The 22,561-nt window shown below is 39.7% G+C and overlaps 2 protein-coding genes across 2 annotated transcripts; one reads left to right on the forward strand and one right to left on the reverse strand.

Moving 5' to 3' along the window:
* The first annotated feature begins 273 nt into the window (after positions 1 to 273).
* On the forward strand, positions 274 to 5,364 carry guca1d (guanylate cyclase activator 1d). Its single transcript, XM_058627778.1, has 4 exons — positions 274 to 468; positions 1,939 to 2,088; positions 3,034 to 3,121; positions 4,574 to 5,364. Exons 1-4 carry the CDS (start codon positions 274 to 276, stop codon positions 4,696 to 4,698), a joined length of 558 nt encoding a protein of 185 aa, XP_058483761.1. The 3' UTR covers positions 4,699 to 5,364.
* Positions 5,365 to 8,111: 2,747 nt separating this feature from the next.
* Positions 8,112 to 21,589, reverse strand: alg8 (ALG8 alpha-1,3-glucosyltransferase). The gene is made up of 13 exons (XM_058627761.1): positions 21,476 to 21,589; positions 20,165 to 20,243; positions 19,882 to 20,075; positions 19,629 to 19,738; positions 19,459 to 19,526; positions 19,245 to 19,371; positions 10,586 to 10,689; positions 10,285 to 10,405; positions 9,858 to 9,997; positions 9,309 to 9,448; positions 9,072 to 9,169; positions 8,906 to 8,978; positions 8,112 to 8,698 (listed from the first exon to the last, which is right to left on the reverse strand). Exons 1-13 carry the CDS (start codon positions 21,556 to 21,558, stop codon positions 8,470 to 8,472), a joined length of 1,566 nt encoding a protein of 521 aa, XP_058483744.1. The 5' UTR covers positions 21,559 to 21,589; the 3' UTR covers positions 8,112 to 8,469.
* Between the last annotated feature and the right edge of the window lie 972 nt (positions 21,590 to 22,561).

Genomic DNA, 22,561 nt, shown 5'->3' on the forward strand with positions numbered 1-22,561 from the left:
ATTTTCGGTGCTTGATTCTTCCTCAGGTCTAAGAGGGTTAGAGATTCCTGAGGTTTGCTCTCCGTCTGCAGAGTCACCTCAGCCTGGATGCCGGCTGCTGCTGAAGCCTGCCGGCCTCAACACCGACGCCACTGACGTACCCCTGAAGGTCCTGGACAAAGACTGCAGCTCATTTGCCATTTCTGAGGACGTCAGGGTTTTCCCATCTGGTTTTCGTTTCTAAAATCGTAGAAGAGAGTGTAGTTGCCTCGGTGCAACCGTCAGATCGCACCAATGGGGAACCACGGCTCAAACCTGGAGGACATCCTGGCGGAGGACATGCACCACTGGTACAATAAGTTTATGCGAGAGTCTCCGTCAGGCCTCATCACGCTGTTCGAGCTGAAGGCCATCCTCGGACTGAAGGGCATGAATGAGAACGCTAACAGCTACGTGGACCAGGTCTTTTTCACCTTCGACATGGACGGGGTGCGTTTCTAAATCTAGGGCTTTACAAAAGGTTGTTTTTACTTCCTAATGCGAGGTAGGATGGTACTTTACAAAGTATCGGTATATCAATGAATAGTTTTTACAGTTGTGCTGGTACTTTTACTCAAAGTATCCAAGTACTCCGAGTACAACTTGAGAAGCTAACAATGTTCTCAAGAACTTTAAATAATGAATGTACATGTAAACGTGTAGAAATGATCACTAAAAACTATGAAGTTATGCAGACGAAGCAATCCATGTACCAAAGACATCGGCAGTGTGCGTATATGAAGGACGGTTACGCCATCTTTACGGTCCCAAGAGTAACATAGCATTACGTAGACAAGTACGAACTTGATGTTGTCACCATCATCGGACCTCGTTGTTTGGTCCTCAAATGTCTTTGTTTTTGTCCACAAACCAAAAACGATTAAATTTTAATTATTTTTTTAATAATCTAAAAAAAAAAAAGCAAATTCATCGACGATTAAAAAAGTGTTTAATTCAGCAATAATTGATTAATCGTTAAAGCCTGAGTTGAAACCCAAACTGTGGATGAAACGAAGCCAAAACCAGTGCACCCCTGGTGGCTGGATATATAGAGTACATGTCACAAGTCCCACCCCTCCATGTCAGCAAATGAAACAGGGACTAAGCAAAAGTAATTTTAGATAGATTCTTATCCTAATGATGGATCTTTGATAAGTTGTTGTGATGATCAATTAATTTTTTGTTTTATTTACGATTCACTTGCAGCAGTTTGGGCGTCGTACAGCAAACTTCAGTCAATATTTCTGTCTTTTCACGTTTCCTGTGTTTTCTGTGTCAAGTTGGGTTTGATAAAGTTAATGTGACAATGCAACTTTGGGCTTTTATTTTGATGGATGGCCATAATTTAGCTAAAAGGTGACATTGCTGAAGGCATTCATTCATTCATCCACTCTTTAACCCTTAAACACACCAAGACACATCTTTGTGTTTTTGGCTTTTAATTTATAGAATATTTTACCCTTTTTTCCAGGCATATTCTTAAAATGTTTTATTTTTATTCTATTGAAAGCGAAATTGTCCTCATTGTAACTCACTCAAACACTATTTTTGATGACACAAACTTGGCAATTTAAGGGCTAACAAGTTTCATTAATGTTTGATATGTTTTTATGAGTCTCCAGGTGTGTTAATGGAACTTACTTGAAGGCGCATCTAAGGGTTAAAGGAGCCTAAACGTTCATTGGCTCACTGTCTAATTGGCTTACAGTGTTAGCATTCAGAGCTAATATCCCTCCTGTGTGGATTCAGGTTGTGCTAAGAGGATTCAGAGTGGGTTGGCCATGAAGTTCAGAGAAGTTCTCCAAGCTCAGAGTCCGGTTTATGGAAACTCGTTGATTCGAGTCAGAATAAAAACCAGAAACTTAACAAATAATTTAAAAAAAAGTTCTAACCGCCCCCCCTCCTGCTTCCTGTGTGCAGGACGGCTACATCGACTTTGTGGAGTACATCGCTGCCATCAGTCTGCTGCTGAAAGGAGAAATCAACCAGAAACTAAAGTGGTACTTCAAACTCTTCGATCAGGACGGGAACGGGAAGATCGACCGAGACGAGCTGGAGACAATTTTTTCGGTAACGCACACACACACGAGAATCATCAGTGTCAGTTACGTTCACATGTTTTTGTTTCAAGAACGAAACCAAGATGCAGCGATTTATTTCAGTCCAGAAAATTAACCGTTACAAGTGACTTCAGGGTCCAAACCAATCAACCTGTACCAGATTACAGGGGCCCAGAATTCGGTTCCCGCCCCTGAACCTGTCCCTTGCTCTGACCCTCAGACTGCTGATCAAAGAAGAAGGGACGCTGAATCAGCAGAGCTGGAGCTGCTGGAGGAGAAAAGTGGGCGGGATTAACTCTCAAATTAGCTGAGCACTAATCTGCTGACCAACAGAGTAAAGAATAAAGACCTCCAGAGTCCAGACTCAAGAAAACCAGAGTCCAGGTGGAGAATAATCAAATTCCTGACCGAGCACCACCAGAGTCCAGAATACAGACTTATTCTGTCCAGTCAAGACTGAGAATCTTCAGAGTCTAGCCTGAGGACCATCAGGGTCCAGACTGAGGACCATTAGAGTAAAGAATAAAGACCTTCAGAGTCCATACTATGAACCACCAGATTGCAATCTGAGAACCATCAAAGTCTAGACTGAAGACCACCAGAGTGCACTATGAGTCCAACATCAGTTCAGTTTGAAAACCAGAACCATACAAGTGCAGATTAAGAACCGCCAGTGCTCTGTGTTCCACATGATTAAAAAACTTTAAAACAACTCTTATTATTTTCAGATGAATTAGCTACAGTTAAATGTTACAAGTACATTTAATATTAACTTTAAAATTTGAAAAACAGAATAAAAAAAAAAGGTGTCGTAAAATAATTGAAATTTAAAACTGAATTAACTTAAAGTTTCTCCACATCTGTCCAGAATCCTCATCCAAAACAAACATTGTTGACTTCCTTGTCCTGTATTTAAGATTTCCATCTGAGTCAGAGAGTGTGTTTTCCCATGCAGGCCATCCAGGACATCACACGGAACAGGGACATCGACCCAGAGGAGATCGTCACACTCATATTTGAGAGGCTCGACGTGAAAGGAGAAGGTAAAGAAACCGAGGCCCGAAAACATCTGGGTTCCACAGAATCACCTGATCCAGTTTACCTTTCACTATACATGAAATAACGACTTATGGCGCATTTCCAGTTGCTCTACTTTTTAAGTAGCGTTTCCACTAGCCTAGTACCTGGTACCAGGTTCTATTTTTAGTACCTGCTCAGACGAGGTTCCAAGCGTGCTTAAAAGCAGTTACTATGCGATGATTGGTCAGACTGCCGGCCGCTGAGTCCCGTCACAGGAAGAGACGTCCCACACAGAAATCAAGCCGAACAGCGCCGAACTGTAGATCACTTAAAACTACTTAACTATCCTAACAACGTGGGTTAATCTCCAACAACTACCAGGGAAACCTCTATATTTAACAGGAGTCTTTTAAAGTGGAGTGGTGTATTTAGGGACAGCGCCGGTGATCGCGAGCCACAGACCGCTGCCGCTGTAGTCTGTGGAGTAGGAGGCTGTACTCCGGAGACGTGTGGACAGAAATCAAGCCGAACAGTGCCGAACTGTAGATAAATTAACTACTTAACAATCCTAAAAACGTGAGTTAATCTCCAACAATTACAGAATTGTGGTGTAAAGTCACTAGTCACGCGTGTGTGTGTGTGTGTGTTTGTGTGTCACGAAGTCACTGCAGTTTCACTCAGCCGTGCAGGGATGACTCCGCCCACGTTAAGTAGGTACTTTTTTGGAGTGGAGATGCAACCTAATCGTGCCGTGTCGTGCCGTGGCGAGGCGAGGCGAGGCGAGGCGAGGCGAATAGAGCCGGTGGAAATGCGCCATTAGTGTTCTGAAAAGCTTAGACCAGATCTGACCACAGAGAACACCTGAAGAGGTCACTTCAAGAACTCTATGAAGGAACTGCAGAGAGCAACGGAACTAAGTGCCCAAATCCAGGCGTGCAAATAGGGACATGATAACACAATCTGCTATCTAAAACTAGTGCTGGACAACACATAAAGACACATTAGCATCTACACAGGAAGTCCCATAATACTGGCCTTTGACTCCAGAAGATAATTTGTAAGCAGACATTTAGTTCCCGAAACTGCAGAGATAAACTCAAGAATACTATGAAATCAAAAGATTAAGGTTCATCAGATCATCATCATCCTCCACATGAGGGTGGCAGGAGGCGCTGACACAGGGCGATAGGCAGGGTCTCACCCTGGACAGGTCTCCAGTCCATCACAGGGCCAACCGTCCACCCTCACACCAACCGTCAATGTTGAGTGTCCCAATTTGCCTAATCCCTATATCTGCATGTCTTTGGACTGTGGGAGGAAACCGGAGAAAACCCACACACTCACGGGGAGAACATGGAACTGTCCAGGGTGGAATATGAACTGGCGCCCCCCCGGTGGAGGTTGGGGCCCACGGCAAGACAATAAGACTGAATTCTTTTCCAGAGTATAACTGTCTTTTAACTATCTTTGCCCAGGTGAAATGACGCTTGAGGAGTTCATCGAGGGAGCCAGAGACCACGAAGACATCATGGACATGCTGAGGAAAATGATGGACCTGACGCCAGTGTTAGTCATCATTGTTGAGGGTCGAGCAGGATGAGAACGCAAAGCTGTGTCTGCGGCAGAACCAAAGACTGAAGCAGCAAAACCCAAACTTCACCCCTTTGACGAGAGAAAAGACTTGATCTGCTTCCCTTCTTCTGTTTACAGCTCAGAGAGCAGGACTGAGGACAGGTGCTGTGATGTCAGACTCTGATTGGTCATTCAGACTAAATCCAACTGCACCTCTCCTCCCCACCTTCAGGTGTCAGGTTGAAAAATGAACTAAAGAGACCCAAAGACTTTGATGAGCTTTGTGAGATCCAACTAACAAATCCACATCAGCTGTTTTTCAGATTAAGAACCACCAGAGTCCAGACTGAAGACCACCAGAGTCTAGTCTGAAAATACTTCGTTCAATTTGGGAACCAGAAAAAACTGAGTCCAGATTGAAAATCATCAAAGCCCAATCTAAACAAACCAGTCCAATCTGAGGACCATCAGAGTCCAAACTAAGGACCAGAGTCCAGACTGAAGACCACCAGAGTCCAGTCTGAACAAATTAAGTTCAATCTGAGGACCACCAGGGTCCAGTCTGAGGACCACCAGGGTCCAGACATCAACAGGTGTTGTGATGTCAGAATGTCAGGTGGACTATGATTGGCCGTTCCAGACTTTGAAAGTCCAAGTGCACCTCCCCGCCCCGCCTCCAGGTGTCAAGAGACCCAAAGACTTTGGTGATCTTTGTGAGATCCGTTTTTTTACCTAACTCAAACATCTGAATTCTCCACTTTACTCATTCTTTGTTCCGATGAACCAAATACAAATTTTCATCGGCAAATTTTGCCAATTGTAGGCTATGTCCATATTACTGTACACTGCAGTTGCTACGGTTACGTCTGGACCTCTGTGACTTTGTCGTGGTCTTTGCTCTGGAGCAGTTGATCCTCTCAATGTTTGGAAGGGTTGCGCAGCCTTAGCCGTAAAGTAGCAGATATACAGACGGTTCCAGCGGCTTCATATTTATAAAACTGGTAGAGGCGATCACATACCGTGGATTTGATACAAGATTAACCAAATTTCAGCTTCAGATTTACAGTTTCTGGCTTTCAGTGCAGGGAAGTCAAAATAAGTTAGAGTAATCTTTAACAACTCACTCTGGCACAAGGCCAGTCAATGCAGAATCAGGCCAAACCGCTAATTAATTAGCTAATTCATGCTAACCCAGGGTCACCAGAGCAGACGAGGTGAGGTCGAATTAAAATCTACCTGCAGAAAAGCTTTAGCTCTGCATCGATAGCTCGACAGTTTTAATTCATTTAGAAAAAACAGAAGCACTAATCAGGTTTCCAGAAGTAGTCCTCGATCATCGCTGAAGCAGTGCATCCCTACTTGCGGTCATTACTCCGCTCCAGTACACAAACCTGATTGCTGAGGGGACAACGCAATCCCACAACGTCCAGAACACTGATGGAATCTCTGATGGAAAACGAGCGTAGAACCGGAATTCCTCGTCTGTGGCACCGTATCGGTTGATGGAAACTGTGCAGGACAAGTCCCTCAGCTGACTTTACACTACTCTATATAAGTCCTGACCTAAGCCTGCAGTTGTCTGATGGTTTCGGCAGCAGCATTCATTCCACTTGCGGATTCATGGTCAGTAGCTGGTTCCTGAGCTTCATCGCCGTCTTCGTCCACAGAGCCGCTAGCATTAGCCATGTGTTGGAAAATCTTGAAAACGAAAGTACGCTATGAGAGGAGGCCACCATAGTTTAATGGCAAATTTCCAACGGCCCTCCTCGCTCTCCACTACAAAAAAGTACCTACTTCACTGGAGTACAGACTCCTACTCCACAGACTACAGTGACATCGGTCTGTGGATCAGCGGCACTGTCCCTAAATCGACACTCCACTTTAAAAGACTCCTGTTAAATATAGAGGTTTCCCTGGTAGTTGTTGGAGATTAACCCACGTTGTTAGGATTAAGTAGTTTTAAGTGATCTACAGTTCGGCACTGTTCGGCTTGAATTGTGTGGGAGAAGTCTCTTCCTGTGACGGGACTCAGCGGCCGGCAGTCTGACCAATCATTGCATAGTACCTACTTTTACGCACGCTTGGAACCTCGCCTGAGCAGGTACTAAAAATAGTACCTGGTACCAGGTACTAGGCTATTGGAAACACTACTTAAAACATGCCGTGGCAAGGCGAGTAGAGCTGGTGGAAATGTGCCATATGTAACCAGGGTAACAACCCGGAAGTGCGAATGCACTGCTCCGCGATTTACCGGAAATGGGAACCAGGAAGTGTGATTAAGGCCTCATACTACTTTAGGGGGCGCCGAGATTGAAACTTCCTACTCGTTACTGGGAAATTCCAACTAAAACTGGAACACACTCCAGATGTTAAATATAGTTTAAAGTGTCACCTGACTTTCTGCCCTTGAAGTAATAATAATCCAGGCCCACTGTCTTTTTTTTTTTTTTTTTTACAGACTAAGATGATAGTTCATTGATTCACGTGCCGAAATCAAACGTTCATATTCATTTTACGTTGCATCTTTGGCAACATACGAGAAACGCTTCAGTAAACAGAAGACAAAACAGACTCTTCCGGTCCGTTCGCAGTTTTAGCCGCTAGCTTGTGTGACTGGTCTCTTAAAAAAACATCCCGAAACGACGAGTGAGACTAAAATCTGTACGATGTTTGAACGTCGGAACGATGTTTGAACGTCGGAACGACGCGAGGACAATTCTGCCGACTCGCTGTCCTAACGACTCTTACTTTGTGCAATATAGTTCATCTAACCAACCTTGTTATGTGCTGCCTTATCAATAAAGTTTTTAAACCAACCATGTCTCTGCTTCAGACTTCACAAGACTGGTTTCTTTGTTCCATATAAACAAAGGTCATTGTTTCCATGTTTGAGGAACATTTTTTAGCTTTAATTTTATGAACTAAACCATTAATTAGTTAAAGGATAAAATAGTGGCCGGGAAACTTATAAAAGACAAATGTCTGATAATGAGAAGTTTTTAGGTGGAAAACAAAGTTTCATGTACTATTTGTCAGAGAATTTCAGATATTTTTAACATGTACACACTTTTTTAACATATACACATACAGTGTGTGTGTATATATATATTTATACATATATAAATATATATATATATATATATATATATATATATATACACACACTGTATAGATATAGACATATACAGTACAGACGTCCTGAGGTTCTACCATAATGACAAGTATACGGGTGCAAAACTCTGTTTCTCTGCTTTCTGGTATCCATCGATCTTCTCGCGCTTTATCCTCCACATGAAAGTCTACACAGGGGGCGCTGTGTCAGTCTCAGCTGACATACGACGAAAGGCGGAGTCACACACTGGACAGAGCGCCAGTCCATAGTTTTTAATGAGGAGAGAGAGAGAGAGATTTACTTTTAAAAAATAACGAGCAACACAAATGTGACCTTCACTCGTTACCTTTTTAATTTGAAACCACCTGGAAGGAAAAAACAGAGCAGACCATGTCCAATCTTTGGTCGACGTTTCTGTCGCGTCTGTGATTGTGTTTCCGATCAGTTTCTGTGAAGGTTGAAGGAAAAAACGTAGTTTTCCTGTCGTACACGCGACAAACCAGTTCTGTCCTATTTTTCTATTAAAAAATAATGTTTGTTGATTTCACTGCATCCATTAAATGTGAGTTTGTCCTCAGTGACACTGATTTGTCGTGTTGTTCCGGGGTTGTCGGGGTCGTCCGTGTCTATGTGCTGTCAGTGTGTTTTGGGCCTGACCTTTGACCTCTCAGGTTCAGAAATGGCATCTCACTGCAGCTTGGACTTCTCGCCGCTGTCCTCGCACCGCAGGAGGCCGGCGTACAGGCGCAGGAAGGAGTAGCACACGCCCACCGAGCAGTACACCGAGGTCGCCAGCAGGGGGAGGAAGGGCAGCTCCCGTTGCCACGGTGACAGGGGGAAGACGACCTCGCAGGCAAACGCCACGGCGAATAAACCGAGCAGGTAGACGGTCTCCAGGGGGCGGAGCACTGGGCCACTGGGAGGACAGAAGTAATCTGATTACTTCCAAGTACGTGAGGATCAATAAACAAACGGAAACCAATCAATACTTTAAAAGCCGGTTAACTGGCAATTGATTAATTTGATGGGGCGAGAGGCAAGAGTCCATGTACACGTGTGAATGAGTGTGAACATTAGAATGAGTATTACTTTGGTTTGTTTGTTTGTTTGTTTGTTTGTTTACCTGTGCAGTTTCCTCAGAGCGGTGAATGAGTAGATGCTAAACATCAACATCAGAACAACTTTGATTGGCAGCTCTGAAAAACAGGAAGTGGAAATAACTTTGAAATGAAGACATGAAGAAGAAGAAGAGTGAGAGGACATGAAGACGTCAAAGACACCATGTTCACCTGCCGGTGTGAAGATCAGCGGGAACAGAGAGTAATGTCCTGTGGTGGACAGAACCAGGAAGACTCCAGCGTCCTCTCTGCTCTCGACCGCCAGGAGACTGCAGGACAACAAACAGACAGTCAAACAAACAAACAGACAGACAGACAAACAAACGGTCCGTCAGAGCGAGAAGCAACGCACGGATCTAAGTGACTCTGTGATGTCACGTGACGTATGAAGGCGGGGCCACGGCTGACCTGAGGGGCAGGACGGCGAGGAGGACGGCCTTCTCGTGGACGTGCCAGCCGAACATGAAGGAGCCCAGAGAGCAGAGCACGAGACAACGCAGGAAACCACGAGCACCACGAGGACGCAGCCAAAGGGAGACGAGGGCCGGCTACCGACACACAGACAGACAGACAGAGAGACAGACAGAGACACAGAGTTTAGGTCAAACGAGAGTTCAATGTCAGACACCAGAACTGATCCAAACTAAACTAAAGTCTGGAATCAGGATTTTTTTCATAACTTCACAAAAAAAGATTAAAATAGAAAAACTGTTTAAAACATTTAACTTCTGCTGCGACGCAAGCGTAACTCATCAGTGACTCATCGCTGACTCATCAGTGACTCATCGGTGACTCATCAGTAACTCATCGGGGACTCATCAGTGACTCATCGGTGACTCATCTGTGACTCATCAGTAACTCATCTGTGACTCATCGGTAACTCATCAGTGACTCATCAGTGACTCATCGATAACTCATTGGTGACTCATCGGTGACGCTCAGTGTGTTGTCACTCACCAGGATGGACAGCAGAGAGCAGACGAGTGTGACGGACGGAGAGACGGATGGGAGGACAGAGTGCTGAAACTCCTGAACCAGCCCGCCTGTCATGGAGGCTCGAGGAAGCTCCGCCTCCTCCAGCAGCTTCAGACGCACGCCTGGAACACACACACAGACACACACACACACAAATATAGTAACACTGACACCAACAGGCAAACAAATCAAACGCACCCTTAACTTAACTGAAACTACACATTTCTACAGCTTTGAAAACATGATCGTCACTTTTCATCTATGATCAATTCATTCATTCATGTTCACGTGTTTCGCTCACTGTTGGACAGACTTTTCCAACAGGAAACTGAAGTTTGTAAACCACTCACTCTCCCACACCAAAGCCCAAAGAGAAAATCAGTGATGATGAGAGAGGGCGGAGCCTCACCGAGCACCGCCAGGATTTTGTCCAGCACGTTGTAGAGGGCCCAGACGTTGGGGGCCCAGTAGGCGTGGCAGAGTCCACGCTGGAACGGAAAGAGGCGGGACAACACCTGAGAGAGCTGACCCTGACAAAAAAAACAAAAAAACATGACATCATCACCACCAGTCAGTCATGTGACATAACAACAGCTCGTCAGACCTGTGGTCAAACAAGAGCTGAGTGAGATGTTCCTTTAACTCCTCCACTGAAGTTAAAGACGTTCCAGTGAGTGAGTCAGTGAGTGAGTGAATGCGACCCCACTCACCATGACGATGAATGGGCCAAAGGACAGAGCACAGACGGAGACGACGATGGTTCCCAGAGCCAAGAGACGGAGTGGACTGAAACTCGTCCAGCGGACTGAACCGTCTGTGAGACGAGTCGTTTCGGTTAGTAATGGTTAAACTAAACCAACCTGTCATTTAGTAATACGATCACTCTCAATGAAAACATGATGACAAGAGGAAAAAACTGATTTTTCTACCATATCTTTAAGAATGCGTTCACGTCTTTATCACACGTTTTTCTCCCACACCAAACCCCATAGAGAAAATCAGTGATTTTAGCTTGAGGACACACAGCAGTTCCTGATCCACTTCTGCCTCCATTACTACGTTCAAATGTCTAATTTAGTCAAATTCGGCATTTGAAATCCTTTGTTCAGATTGACCTCAGTGACACAAAGTGACCAAACGAGGCAGCAGCAGACCAGCAGCTCCTGTGTCCCTGCCAGCTAAAATCACTCTTTTCTCTATGGGATTTGGTGTGGGAGAAAAACTTCAGTTTCCTGTTGGAAAAGTCTGTCTAACAGTAAGAAAATGGCGTGAACATGTTCTTAAAGGGGACATATTATGCAAAATCAACTTTTTAACCATTTCAATACTTATATTTGGGACTCTGGAGGCCCTACCAGTCGCCAAAGTGTGGAAAAAGAATACTCAGTCATGTTTTCGTGGTCCCCTTCAGTGTAAGTATAGGCGATAAAACACGTGATGTTGAATTCCCTGCGCTTATGACGGCAGCATGTGCATTTCACCACAAATGTTACCGCCCACCAGTAAGTTTACCTCGAGAGCTCCACCTTAGGTCCACCTTGTCCCTATAAAATGCGAGAGTGCAGGCGAGGGAAGAAGAGCGGTATTATGTCAACGCGGAGGGACAAGATTGCTGTTGGTGGCTGCACAGTGGAGCACAGTGTTGTACACAAACTTCCAGCCTTAGATGATTTTATATATGAAGCTAATGTGCCGGATAAAGTCAGCAAACGTGTGTTCGCACCACTTCGCATCAGACTGCGGCCAGCGGTCGCCGTATTTAGTCAGCGACCGTACAAACACACACATTTTTAAGAAAAGGTCAAATAGAGCTCATAACTGACCATTCTGACACGTCCTAATTAAAAATATTTGTTCAGTACGTTCTCCATGACCGGAGCACAGACTCAGTCTGATACAGTCACATACAGCGGCAGTTTATGCAGCGATCAGCGGTGCTGCCCCAAGTGTTTTTAACTGATTTACAGTTCGGCAGCGTTCAGCTTGATCCTTGTGTCAGACGTCTCTTCCTGTGACGGCACGCTCGCTGGTATAATATGTCCACTTTAAAGCCCACATAGACCGGAAGCTCCAATTAACGCTGCGTTTGTGTGTGTATCTGCGTCATTACCTCGTTTATGAAACCCTAAAGTTTCACAACAACACTTCAGCCACTGCTGAGAAAATAGTGTTGTATTGTTTTCCTGGGCTCTGCGAAGCGGATCGGCACTTCCTTAATTTGATGTCGTCATCAGAAATCCTCACCACTCCTCTCACCACCGTAGCGCCTCCCGGTGCGGGCACTAGTCCGGGCACATCCGGTTGCGTACATTCAACCGCAGAAGAAGAAGAACTACTCTGGTTGTAGCTGCTGAGATGCAGAGCATCCACCGTGCCAGAGGGGGAGCTGTGTATCTGAGAGCTGGCCTACCAATTACGTCACTTCCAGGAACCTGGCCAATCCCAGCACAGTGGGAAAGCTCTTGTTGGCTGGCCAATCACAACACAGTCCATTTTCTGGGGGTGTGGTTTTGGTCTGAAACAGCGCGGCTGACGAGAGCGTCAGTGAGGAGATATTTTGATCGGCTCGTTTGCAGCGATTAGGAGGTTTTTAATCATGAAAACAAGTTAATATATGTAAGTAGACCTCATAAACTAACATATATGTGACCATGAAAACAAGTTAATATATGTAAGTAGACCTCCATAACTAACATATACGTGACCATGAAAACAAGTTAATATATGTAAGTAGACCTCCATAACTAACATATATGTGACCATGAAAACAAGTTAATATATATGTAAGTAGACCTCCATAACTAACATATACGTGACCGTGAAAACAAGTTAATATATGTAAGTAGACCTCCATAACTTACATATATGTGACCATGAAAACAAGTTAATATATGTAAGTAGACCTCCATAACTAACATATACGTGACCATGAAAACAAGTTAATATATGTAAGTAGACCTCCATAACTAACATATATGTGACCATGAAAACAAGTTAATATATGTAAGTAGACCTCCATAACTAACATATACGTGACCGTGAAAACAAGTTAATATATGTAAGTAGACCTCCATAACTTACATATATGTGACCATGAAAACAAGTTAATATATGTAAGTAGACCTCCATAACTAACATATATGTGACCATGAAAACAAGTTAATATATGTAAGTAGACCTCCATAACTAACATATACGTGACCATGAAAACAAGTTAATATATGTAAGTAGACCTCCATAACTAACATATATGTGACCATGAAAACAAGTTAATATATATGTAAGTAGACCTCCATAACTAACATATACGTGACCGTGAAAACAAGTTAATATATGTAAGTAGACCTCCATAACTAACATATACGTGACCATGAAAACAAGTTAATATATGTAAGTAGACCTCCATAACTAACATATACGTGACCATGAAAACAAGTTAATATATGTAAGTAGACCTCCATAACTAACATATACGTGACCGTGAAAACAAGTTAATATATGTAAGTAGACCTCCATAACTAACATATACGTGACCGTGAAAACAAGTTAATATGTGTAAGTAGACCTCCATAACTAACATATATGTGACCGTGAAAACAAGTTAATATATGTAAGTAGACCTCCATAACTAACATATACGTGACCGTGAAAACAAGTTAATATATGTAAGTAGACCTCCATAACTAACATATACGTGACCGTGAAAACAAGTTAATATATGTAAGTAGACCTCCATAACTAACATATACGTGACCGTGAAAACAAGTTAATATATGTAAGTAGACCTCCATAACTTACATATATGTGACCATGAAAACAAGTTAATATATGTAAGTAGACCTCCATAACTAACATATATGTGACCATGAAAACAAGTTAATATATGTAAGTAGACCTCCATAACTAACATATACGTGACCGTGAAAACAAGTTAATATATGTAAGTAGACCTCCATAACTAACATATACGTGACCATGAAAACAAGTTAATATATGTAAGTAGACCTCCATAACTAACATATACGTGACCGTGAAAACAAGTTAATATATGTAAGTAGACCTCCATAACTAACATATACGTGACCGTGAAAACAAGTTAATATATGTAAGTAGACCTCCATAACTAACATATATGTGACCATGAAAACAAGTTAATATATGTAAGTAGACCTCCATAACTAACATATACGTGACCATGAAAACAAGTTAATATATGTAAGTAGACCTCCATAACTAACATATACGTGACCGTGAAAACAAGTTAATATATGTAAGTAGACCTCCATAACTAACATATATGTGACCATGAAAACAAGTTAATATATGTAAGTAGACCTCCATAACTAACATATACGTGACCATGAAAACAAGTTAATATATGTAAGTAGACCTCCATAACTAACATATACGTGACCATGAAAACAAGTTAATATATGTAAGTAGACCTCCATAACTAACATATACGTGACCGTGAAAACAAGTTAATATATGTAAGTAGACCTCCATAACTAACATATACGTGACCATGAAAACAAGTTAATATATGTAAGTAGACCTCCATAACTAACATATATGTGACCATGAAAACAAGTTAATATATGTAAGTAGACCTCCATAACTAACATATATGTGACCATGAAGACAAGTTAATATATATGTAAGTAGACCTCCATAACTAACATATATGTGACCATGAAGACAAGTTAATATATATGTAAGTAGACCTCCATAACTAACATATATGTGACCATGAAAACAAGTTAATATATGTAAGTAGACCTCCATAACTAACATATACGTGACCATGAAAACAAGTTAATATATGTAAGTAGACCTCCATAACTAACATATATATGTGACCATGAAAACAAGTTAATATATGTAAGTAGACCTCCATAACTAACATATATGTGACCATGAAAACAAGTTAATATATGTAAGTAGACCTCCATAACTAACATATATATGTGACCATGAAAACAAGTTAATATATGTAAGTAGACCTCCATAACTCACATATATGTGACCATGAAAACAAGTTAATATATGTAAGTAGACCTCCATAACTAACATATACGTGACCGTGAAAACAAGTTAATATATGTAAGTAGACCTCCATAACTAACATATATGTGACCATGAAAACAAGTTAATATATGTAAGTAGACCTCCATAACTAACATATATGTGACCATGAAAACAAGTTAATATATGTAAGTAGACCTCCATAACTAACATATACGTGACCATGAAAACAAGTTAATATATGTAAGTAGACCTCCATAACTAACATATATGTGACCGTGAAAACAAGTTAATATATGTAAGTAGACCTCCATAACTAACATATATGTGACCATGAAAACAAGTTAATATATGTAAGTAGACCTCCATAACTAACATATACGTGACCATGAAAACAAGTTAATATATGTAAGTAGACCTCCATAACTAACATATATGTGACCATGAAAACAAGTTAATATATATGTAAGTAGACCTCCATAACTAACATATACGTGACCGTGAAAACAAGTTAATATATGTAAGTAGACCTCCATAACTAACATATACGTGACCGTGAAAACAAGTTAATATATGTAAGTAGACCTCCATAACTAACATATATGTGACCATGAAAACAAGTTAATATATGTAAGTAGACCTCCATAACTAACATATATGTGACCATGAAAACAAGTTAATATATATGTAAGTAGACCTCCATAACTAACATATACGTGACCGTGAAAACAAGTTAATATATGTAAGTAGACCTCCATAACTAACATATACGTGACCGTGAAAACAAGTTAATATATGTAAGTAGACCTCCATAACTAACATATACGTGACCATGAAAACAAGTTAATATATGTAAGTAGACCTCCATAACTAACATATATGTGACCATGAAAACAAGTTAATATATGTAAGTAGACCTCCATAACTAACATATACGTGACCGTGAAAACAAGTTAATATATGTAAGTAGACCTCCATAACTTACATATATGTGACCATGAAAACAAGTTAATATATGTAAGTAGACCTCCATAACTAACATATATGTGACCATGAAAACAAGTTAATATATGTAAGTAGACCTCCATAACTAACATATACGTGACCATGAAAACAAGTTAATATATGTAAGTAGACCTCCATAACTAACATATATGTGACCATGAAAACAAGTTAATATATATGTAAGTAGACCTCCATAACTAACATATACGTGACCGTGAAAACAAGTTAATATATGTAAGTAGACCTCCATAACTAACATATACGTGACCATGAAAACAAGTTAATATATGTAAGTAGACCTCCATAACTAACATATACGTGACCATGAAAACAAGTTAATATATGTAAGTAGACCTCCATAACTAACATATACGTGACCGTGAAAACAAGTTAATATGTGTAAGTAGACCTCCATAACTAACATATACGTGACCGTGAAAACAAGTTAATATGTGTAAGTAGACCTCCATAACTAACATATATGTGACCGTGAAAACAAGTTAATATATGTAAGTAGACCTCCATAACTAACATATACGTGACCGTGAAAACAAGTTAATATATGTAAGTAGACCTCCATAACTAACATATACGTGACCGTGAAAACAAGTTAATATATGTAAGTAGACCTCCATAACTAACATATACGTGACCGTGAAAACAAGTTAATATATGTAAGTAGACCTCCATAACTTACATATATGTGACCATGAAAACAAGTTAATATATGTAAGTAGACCTCCATAACTAACATATACGTGACCATGAAAACAAGTTAATATATGTAAGTAGACCTCCATAACTAACATATACGTGACCATGAAAACAAGTTAATATATGTAAGTAGACCTCCATAACTAACATATACGTGACCGTGAAAACAAGTTAATATATGTAAGTAGACCTCCATAACTAACATATACGTGACCATGAAAACAAGTTAATATATGTAAGTAGACCTCCATAACTAACATATATGTGACCATGAAAACAAGTTAATATATGTAAGTAGACCTCCATAACTAACATATATGTGACCATGAAGACAAGTTAATATATATGTAAGTAGACCTCCATAACTAACATATATGTGACCATGAAGACAAGTTAATATATATGTAAGTAGACCTCCATAACTAACATATATGTGACCATGAAAACAAGTTAATATATGTAAGTAGACCTCCATAACTAACATATACGTGACCATGAAAACAAGTTAATATATGTAAGTAGACCTCCATAACTAACATATATATGTGACCATGAAAACAAGTTAATATATGTAAGTAGACCTCCATAACTAACATATATATGTGACCATGAAAACAAGTTAATATATGTAAGTAGACCTCCATAACTAACATATATATGTGACCATGAAAACAAGTTAATATATGTAAGTAGACCTCCATAACTAACATATATATGTGACCATGAAAACAAGTTAATATATGTAAGTAGACCTCCATAACTCACATATATGTGACCATGAAAACAAGTTAATATATGTAAGTAGACCTCCATAACTAACATATACGTGACCGTGAAAACAAGTTAATATATGTAAGTAGACCTCCATAACTAACATATATGTGACCATGAAAACAAGTTAATATATGTAAGTAGACCTCCATAACTAACATATATGTGACCATGAAAACAAGTTAATATATGTAAGTAGACCTCCATAACTAACATATATGTGACCGTGAAAACAAGTTAATATATGTAAGTAGACCTCCATAACTAACATATATGTGACCATGAAAACAAGTTAATATATGTAAGTAGACCTCCATAACTAACATATACGTGACCGTGAAAACAAGTTAATATATGTAAGTAGACCTCCATAACTAACATATATGTGACCGTGAAAACAAGTTAATATATGTAAGTAGACCTCCATAACTAACATATATGTGACCATGAAAACAAGTTAATATATGTAAGTAGACCTCCATAACTAACATATATGTGACCGTGAAAACAAGTTAATATATGTAAGTAGACCTCCATAACTAACATATATGTGACCGTGAAAACAAGTTAATATATGTAAGTAGACCTCCATAACTAACATATATGTGACCATGAAAACAAGTTAATATATGTAAGTAGACCTCCATAACTAACATATATGTGACCGTGAAAACAAGTTAATATATGTAAGTAGACCTCCATAACTAACATATATGTGACCGTGAAAACAAGTTAATATATGTAAGTAGACCTCCATAACTAACATATACGTGACCATGAAAACAAGTTAATATATGTAAGTAGACCTCCATAACTAACATATATGTGACCATGAAAACAAGTTATTATATATGTAAGTAGACCTCCATAACTAACATATATGTGACCATGAAAACAAGTTAATATATGTAAGTAGACCTCCATAACTAACATATATGTGACCATGAAAACAAGTTAATATATGTAAGTAGACCTCCATAACTAACATATATGTGTGACCATAAAAACAAGTTAATATATGTAAGTAGACCTCCATAACTAACATATATGTGACCATGAAAACAAGTTAATATATATGTAAGTAGACCTCCATAACTAACATATATGTGACCATGCAAACAAGTTATTATATATGTAAGTAGACCTCCATAACTAACATATATGTGACCATGAAAACAAGTTATTATATATGTAAGTAGACCTCCATAACTAACATATATGTGACCATGAAAACAAGTTAATATATGTAAGTAGACCTCCATAACTAACATATATGTGACCATGAAAACAAGTTATTATATATGTAAGTAGACCTCCATAACTAACATATATGTGACCATGAAAACAAGTTAATATATGTAAGTAGACCTCCATAACTAACATATATGTGACCATGAAAACAAGTTATTATATATGTAAGTAGACCTCCATAACTAACATATATGTGACCATGAAAACAAGTTAATATATGTAAGTAGACCTCCATAACTAACATATATGTGACCATGCAAACAAGTTATTATATATGTAAGTAGACCTCCATAACTAACATATATGTGACCATGAAAACAAGTTATTATATATGTAAGTAGACCTCCATAACTTACATATATGTGTGATACAAGCATTCGATGTCGCCTTTAAGATATTGTAGACTTAAACTGACAAACATTTTTTCATGTTAGTTGTTTGTTAAGTGGCTAAAATCGCCGTCTCGTGCTGGTTCTCAGCAGCAGCGCTGACTATGTGACAGCAGCTCCTACAAGCATATTTTTTTAAAAAAAACACGAACTTTCCCTTTAAGATTTTATACCTCATCTAATGTATTTTTAGGACTGTGTGTGTGTGTGTTACCTCTGTTGTCCTGGGTGAAGCAGTAACTTCTCAGCAGGTAGATGCCGTAGGCCGGAGCCACGTACAGGTAGATGTGCTTCAGGTTGAGCAGGATGGAGAACAGCAGCGCCCCCTGCAGGTGCTGAGACTGTTCAACACACCAAACCACACAGAGTGTGAAATCATTGTACGTTCAGAAAGAGGGCGTAGTTCATGAAAGAGCCGGGTGTCAGACCTGGAGGTGTTTTGCCACCGACAGCAGCAGGAAACCAAACAGGAAACCGTTATACTGGAAATGAATGTCTGAGAGAAAGAAAAGTTAAAGACGCTTCCCGGCGCTCGTCATGGCGACACCCTCAGGTCAGAGTTTGACCTGCACAGACTGATTCTCGAGTGGAAGGATACGGTCGACGATGAGGAGGCCGAAGTTGTAGAGCAGCAGAGAAGCCAGGACGAAGGACGGACGACTCAGAATGTCCCGAGAGCCTTTCTGCTCCTGAACGCACCTGCAGCACCTGAACGGGGAAAGAGCCAATCAGGATCGAGCTGCTGCTGAGTTTAATCCAACTTTTTTTGTTGTTTTTTTTTTTCTCCAAAAAACACAAAAGCGATTCTGTAAAATAACTTTTCTCGAGGTCCGGCGCGGACACAGACTCACTCTCTGACAGCGAAGATGAAAACCACGTCGGTGGCGATGACCGACAGCCGCTGGAAAAGCACCGTGGACGCGCTGGCGTAGTTCAGGTTCTCCACCAGCAGCATGTTCCTGTCAAAGTGCCGAGCCACGTGAGAGAGGCCAAACTCAAACCAGGCGAAGAGCGGCGGGTAGTCCAGAGTCCATGCAGACGTGTTCTGGAGAAAGACAACACAGCGCTGACTCTACATCATCATTAGTTCACCACTTTAAAAGAAGCAAAAGCAAAGTGCGTTATCGTTCTGACCTCATAGTACCACCTGGAAACGGGCAGACTGTGTGTGATCGCAAGCCAGTTCCTGTGAACCTCAAAGTCTGTGGAATGACTGAAAAGATAAACACACAGCAGGTTTCTTTCTTGACTGTTTTGGGGTATTTTTTTTATTATTATTTGCGACTGTTCTATGAGCCAGTGGCGGCACTAGCAGCAGGTGGCGCCACCGCGGGTACCACAACAGTACTGTTAAAAAAAATTTACCTGAAACCAAACTCCATACAAAAAACTGTCATTTTAACACAGACTCACATTAATTAGTATAAATACAAGTTTTGTTCAAAGAACATTTTTCAGGTTGTTCTCTGGTGCTTTTATCAGCAAACAAATCCAAGGAGTCCAAACATTTTAGGTAAATAAAAGAAATTATCCACAGTTAATACTATTAAAATGTTCACAGGCTTTACACCGCGTGTGTGCTAAAGAGACACACTTGAAAAGCTTAAATTAGGAGAATTTTCTGTGAGGTTTGGCTTAAATTGTTGATCCTACATATATCAAAAAAAAGTCACACTGATAATTAAAGAGAATAAATAAATAAAAAAAAGTTTGACTTTGGTTGGTAATAAAAACGGTTTAAAAAATATTCTGTACACAAAATGAGAACAGAAAACTCGAACTGACAACCACAAAGTTGTGGTTTTAAGAGGTTATGTGTGTGTATGTATGTATGTGGACATGTATATATGTATATACAGTATGTATATGTTTGTTTGTATATGTATTTATTTATATTTATACACATGTATGTATATATATATATATTTATACACATGTATGTATGTATATATATATATATTTATACACATGTATGTATATATATATATTTATACACATGTATGTACATATATTTATACACATGTATGTTTATATGTATATATATATATATATATATATATATATCTCAATAACGCACCAAATCGTTGTTTGCCAACCACCATAAAACCTCAGAAGAGAAGAAGACGACGAACTGACAACCGGCGCCATCTTGAGGCTGTTCGGTGTCACGACCCGGGAGATTATAACACGTCAGGTTAACGTAACAACAACCATGCGACACACGTGGTAAGATCTGCACGAACTCGACATCACAAAAAGCCTATAAATGTGAATAATTCGGCTGAAGAAAATGTTATGTAGCCTGTAGTTGTTAGCCGCGCGCTAACAGGCTAAACTACCATCTGTGAACGAGCACGCGAACGAATATGAATTAATATTTTTAATATACGAATATGAAAACGCGTCACATTATAATTCACATTAATGACGCTGTGTTTCACTCACTATGCGTTAATGAAGAGACATTTGAGCAGAGAAACTCCCACAGCTAACGCCGGAAACCAGCCGCCTGTGTCAGGAGCCGCCATGACACCGCTGTTGTTGTTGTGCTTTTTTCTTCTTTTCTGAGGTTTTATGGCGGTTGGCAAACAACGATTTGGTGCATTACCGCCACCATCTGGTATGGAGTGTGGTTCGAAATGTTAATCCAAATGAACTATTACTGAAAAGTGAAAAATAAATAAATAAAAAAGAAAAATAATAATATATATATATATATATATATATATATATTATATATTATATATATATATATATATATTATTATATATATATATATAATAATATATAATATATATATATTATTATATATATATAATAATATATATAATATATATAGGCTGTTGGTGTTTTGTAGTGTGTATATATGACACCAGAACAAATTCCTTGTATGTGTAAATCATACTTGGCAATAAAGCTCTTCTGATTCTGATATCTGTGTGTATATATACATATACATATATATATATATATATATATATATATATATATATAATTATATCCATATCTATATATATATAGGCAATGAATAATATCAGTTTATCTATATAAAGAGCTTCTTCTTTGTCTTTCTTCTCAGCGTGGCCCGTCCCTGATGCTTGGGATTGATTCATTTTGTTGTCTACGTTCCTTATTTTATGTCCCTGTACTCTTTTAGCTGCTTCTGTATAGCTTATGTTGTTTGTTGCTTTTACATTTCCTGATTCCACACCCCCCATATCTCTGACATCTGTAACATCCAAGTGGGGGAGGAATATAGAGTCTGACCGGAAAACTCATGCAGGAAGTGTGGAATCCTGCCTATCTCAGCTCCATTAATGCTCCGTTTGAGTTTTTCTAAGTCATTGTCAACAGGAATGCCCGTTGTAACTCCCCGTGACACCCGGTTCTCTCCGAGTACCCTTCTTTCACATATCCTTTTTTATATCCCTGCAAATATTTTCGATATCTAATGCTTTATTTTTTTTGCTCTTCTGTCACTAAATCTCTGTTGTTCACATACATCCTGTCGTCTGTCCTTGTGTGTCTCGT

This window comes from Solea solea, chromosome 4, assembly GCF_958295425.1.
Source record: "Solea solea chromosome 4, fSolSol10.1, whole genome shotgun sequence".
Lineage (NCBI taxonomy): Eukaryota > Metazoa > Chordata > Actinopteri > Pleuronectiformes > Soleidae > Solea > Solea solea.